This window comes from Capsicum annuum, unplaced genomic scaffold (assembly GCF_002878395.1).
Source record: "Capsicum annuum cultivar UCD-10X-F1 unplaced genomic scaffold, UCD10Xv1.1 ctg42772, whole genome shotgun sequence".
In the NCBI taxonomy this organism is placed as follows: Eukaryota; Viridiplantae; Streptophyta; class Magnoliopsida; order Solanales; family Solanaceae; genus Capsicum; species Capsicum annuum.
Genome location: NW_025850194.1, coordinates 1 through 4,534, shown reverse-complemented (window position 1 = coordinate 4,534; position 4,534 = coordinate 1). Strand labels below are relative to the sequence as shown.

General features: G+C 36.4%; 1 protein-coding gene and 1 pseudogene across 1 annotated transcript; one reads left to right on the top strand and one right to left on the bottom strand.

Moving 5' to 3' along the window:
* Positions 1–323: 323 nt before the first annotated feature.
* Positions 324–800, top strand: LOC124891976 (annotated as a pseudogene).
* Positions 801–3,071: 2,271 nt separating this feature from the next.
* On the bottom strand, positions 3,072–4,236 carry LOC124891977. Its single transcript, XM_047403482.1, has 2 exons — positions 3,796–4,236; positions 3,072–3,677 (listed from the first exon to the last, which is right to left on the bottom strand). The coding sequence occupies exons 1-2, from the start codon at positions 4,234–4,236 to the stop codon at positions 3,072–3,074; spliced, it is 1,047 nt and encodes a 348-aa protein (XP_047259438.1).
* Positions 4,237–4,534: the final 298 nt, after the last annotated feature.

Below are 4,534 nucleotides of genomic sequence, written 5' to 3'. Positions count from 1 at the left end.
CTTAGTTAAACTCAGTGTATTATCTAGAGGCTTTGTAGACCTAATGTACAGTCAAGGTGGTGTTTTGTTAATAGACGTGATGGCTCCAATTGCCAAGTATTGTATATACATATATATGTGTGCTCATGCTTATACAGGTGATTATTTCCTTTTATATGCGATATGATGTTGTCCGAATTTTGGGTTGTCATAGAGGTATGCATGGAAAGTATAAGGTGATGAGCTGGTTCTCCCGGGCCTCCTCGGTTATGGGTGCCAGTCCGCCCCAATAGGATTTGAGGCGTGACACTTTTGGTGTTGAACTTGACTTGTTAACTACAGAAATGGAGTCATCTAAAGAGACAGGTTGTTGAGCTCCAGAAGACCCCGTCCTCTGCATCAATGACTGTGATTTTTTCGGTAGTGCAGCTACGATGAATATGTGTTCCAAGTGTCAAAAGGACATTATACTACTGAAGCAGGAACATGCAAAGCTTGCAGCTGCATCCAGCAAAGACGTTTTACACAGAAGCTCAAGCAGCGATGAATCAGAACATGCTCTTGCAGGTGCCGCAGTTGCATCTGCAGATTTAGCCTCTCAGATTTCTCAAGTAAAGTCAAAAGAGGGTTTAAAAAAGTGCACAGCTTGTCGTAAGCATGTGGGATTAACGGGGTTCAGTTTCAAATGTGGTGATCTTTTCTGCGCAGTTCATCATTATTCAGACAAACACAACTGCCCGTTTGATTATAGGAATGCTGGTCAGAATGCAATAGGAAAAGCAAATCCTATCATCGTAGCAGAAAATCTTGATAAGATCTAACAAGCACCTATCGAAAGGTTGTATGAACTGAAGCAATGTCTATCTTTCTATAAGTTAGCCTCATCTAACAGGGTGACGATGAAAGTTTTGCGTGGGGGTGGGGGTGGGGGGTACCCTTAAGCCTAGATAATCCTGGTGTGTAAGTTATTTATGATCTTGGTGCACATTTTCATGGAATTTGTTCTTGTTTTGTCCCCATTTCTGGGCTCATTGTCTAGTATAATATGCATAATGTAGGTCATCTTGATGAATTTCACATTAATACATCCGTGTTTTGAAATCCTAAATTCGCCTCTGTGCATTCTTCAAGATTCCAAAATCTCCTATGAGTATCAATAATGTAGAGTTTTTTGTAGAGATGTCAATACCGGTTGGCTCAGCCCATCTGAGCTAGCCCACACGGGCTTTGAGTTTGACGGATCAGGTTGGGCTAGCCTATCAAAATGATGAAAAAAAAAATATCAAGCCCACACTATTACTCTGTGGGTTGCGGGCCTTACTGGCCAGCCCATTTTAAAAAAATAATATTTTATAATTTAATTTTAGAATGTTAATAGCCATAAATATTACCAATCAATATTACATAGTATCAATACTTTTTAATTAAGTCTCCAACACCCCCAAAATACTCATAATAGCGAAATTAAATAACTTTTGACATGCGTTCTGCCCTTACATCGTAAAATTAAGGGTTAAGATATAGAACTAGATACGTAAGAGAAAGAGAGGAGAGAAGAACTTTACTTCTCTGCTGAGGCACATAATATCCTTAGAACCAAATAAAAATACTACTCCCTCCGTCCCAAATTATGTGTCGCCATTTCCTTTTTTGTCCGTCCCAAAATAAATGTTGTCTTTTCCTATTTGGAATTTTTTAAAAGGCACAATTTTTTAAAAGGCACAATACACTCCTATTTGCTTTCCCACCATTCACAACCTTACGTTTCTCCTTTCTCAGCTGTCTCTTCACCAGAAGTACATAGGCTAGCCCATGTTCTGTGATATTTCAACATAAACACAGATCATCAGACTGTCAGCTTATGATTAAATGTTCAGTCACTCGACAACAGAGTGAGTCACGGAACACCAAATTTAACAAACATAACACGGAAGTTACCATTGTCTCAATGAATAACATCCTAAAGTGAGGATATCAATACCAAGAAAACTTCAGATGCAAACTTTCAAATACAGTGTACACCAGTCAACGGCCATAAACAGTAAAGTATAAATAGAAAAAACAAATCAATGACATGAAAGAAAAATAAATGTCGGACAATAAATTTTATCAAGAGTAAGGATCAAGGAAGACTAAAGTCTCATGAACGTGATAGTGGTAGGATATCTGATAGGGAAAGGGAGCGAGACAACTTTGAACGGGACAAGAAAAAGTATAAGGAAAGGAGTCATCGTTCAATAGACAAAGGTCACTCGAAGAAACAAAAAACATGAATCTTCTCGGGATCGTGATTACCAATCTTAATCATCACGAGAGAAGAATTGTAATAGACACCATTAGCTTAGAGCGGCCTGACAAAATGTTACCATGCCCAATATGTTGTCTTTATGGAGCGTAGCTACTGCTCTTTGCATAATAGCTGAGGGTGCCGCCTTTATTTGAGAAACTGTACCACATCCTTTGGCATAAACCAAGGTCTCTCATAATCGCGACATTGATTTCAACTATTTTCATTTAGTTCCCCTGAACAATTGACATCCCCATGCTGTCCAAATATATTTGGTCTGCACAAACTCTTTAAAATTCAATTAATTATTCTTGAAATATACTTCCTTGTTTAAAAAAAAAATTCATACAAATGTGACGGTATGACTCCCACTTCCCTTTTCTCCTTCCTTCCATTTATGCAGCCCTCTATTATGTGATAAGAAAGTAAGAAACAAATAGAAGCATAAAACAACAATAAAGCTAGAAAAAGACGTGTAAGTATATATAAGCTGGTGGGACTTATATCATTGTAAGTGGAGTTATTCATGAGTACAAAAAATACATTATGATCACCATGTCTGTACACAAAAAAAGTACTCCTAACATATTTGACAAAACATCATTGTAAAAGTTACATGATGATCACTACGCCTATACACAAAAGTAGTACAGTACTTCTATATACTACTTGAAAAAACACCATTCCAACTTCAAAATAAAGAGCTTTACCATGATAATAACCCATATCATTGTTGAAGTAGAGCCAAATCTTTATTGACGATATCAATATCACAATGAAGTTGGAGAGGAAGGTTTTCTTCTCTTCATAGTCCATTTTTGTTCAAATGAGGCACTTTGTAATTATTGCCGCCACTATCTTTCATCACCTCAATCATACCAGATTGTAAAGTAAGAAATACATGATTGAGTTGTTTCTCTTTCATTTCATCGAAGGATCTTTCCACTGCTTCCACTAATTCATCAACATTTTTAGGGGCCTTTTGATATTGAAGACTTTGGATTGCTCTAAAAAAACCAAGAACTAAAACATTTAAATCTGGACTGTTCGATGGTTGAAAACACAATCTAATGTTAAATCCATCTTGTCGGGCAGCTTTAATAAATTCCAAATCATTGTTACCAATATGTGGCCTTGCATTATCTTGTTGTAAAAAGATAGGATTATTTGAATCGGAAGCTGGCCATTTTGCTCTAATAGCAGGAAGAACTTTCTCTATCAAGCAAGCTCTAGTGATATCTTTAGTTACTGACTGAATGGGCTTTGTTTCCATAGTTCCTGCTGTTCGAATTTTGCTAATCCGCTTAGCTGGTTCCTTAACTACAAACGAAAAAATACCTATTTTTCCAGAAAACAACTCAATTCCATATTCATCAAATCGAGGACGTGCTACAGCAGCCATAAACATAACCTTTGGACAAAAAAAACCACTTTTCGTCGATATGAACATAATTAAACATATTCATAAACATGGAATTTATGTAGATTGTATTCTGATCAATCATTGAGAGGCAGTATTGAAGTCGTACCTTTTTGTTTCCTTCGGTTAACTGAGTCTTGATGGAATTAGAATGTGGCTGAAGAGTTTCATCTTTCACACGTCGAAAGATGGTTGATTTTTCCATGTTCATCGCAAAAGCCAGAGATCGAATATTTGTTCGACGACAAAGTGGAATTTGTCTGACTTGATTAATGTCGACTCCAATCCATTTTGTTCCAACTTTACCTGTATGTCTTAAAGACACATCTGACGACGACATACCATTATCAACTGATGATTGACATTGTTTCCAATTGCGCTGAATAGTTCTTATTGATTTCTTGAACAACATCGCAACTTGTGTTATAGATCCGTATTTAAGACTTCCTTCCTTACTTTCTCTCAAAAGAAACTTTGCAATTTCTTGACGTTCTTCTAATTTCAATCGTTTATTTCTGAAGGTTGAGTCTATAGGTACGACGAACCTCATCTTTAGAGTAATGGGAAAAATAAGAGAGGAGATAAAAGGAAGAATTTGGAGATTATCCAAATCAAAAGAAAGGATACAGTAACCAGAAGATCCAAAAGAACATCTCTCAAATGAAAAGAAGATTTGGCTTCACAAAATAACCATTTGCTAAAAATTCAAATGAAAAGTAGGTTTAGCGCCCAAAAATTGAATCCAAAATCAAATCAGAAACGTAAATTTTTTTGGGAAAATCCGTACATGACGGCAAATTGGTCCTATTTTCTAGAAAATTGAATTTTGCAATAACAAATTTTTCTTA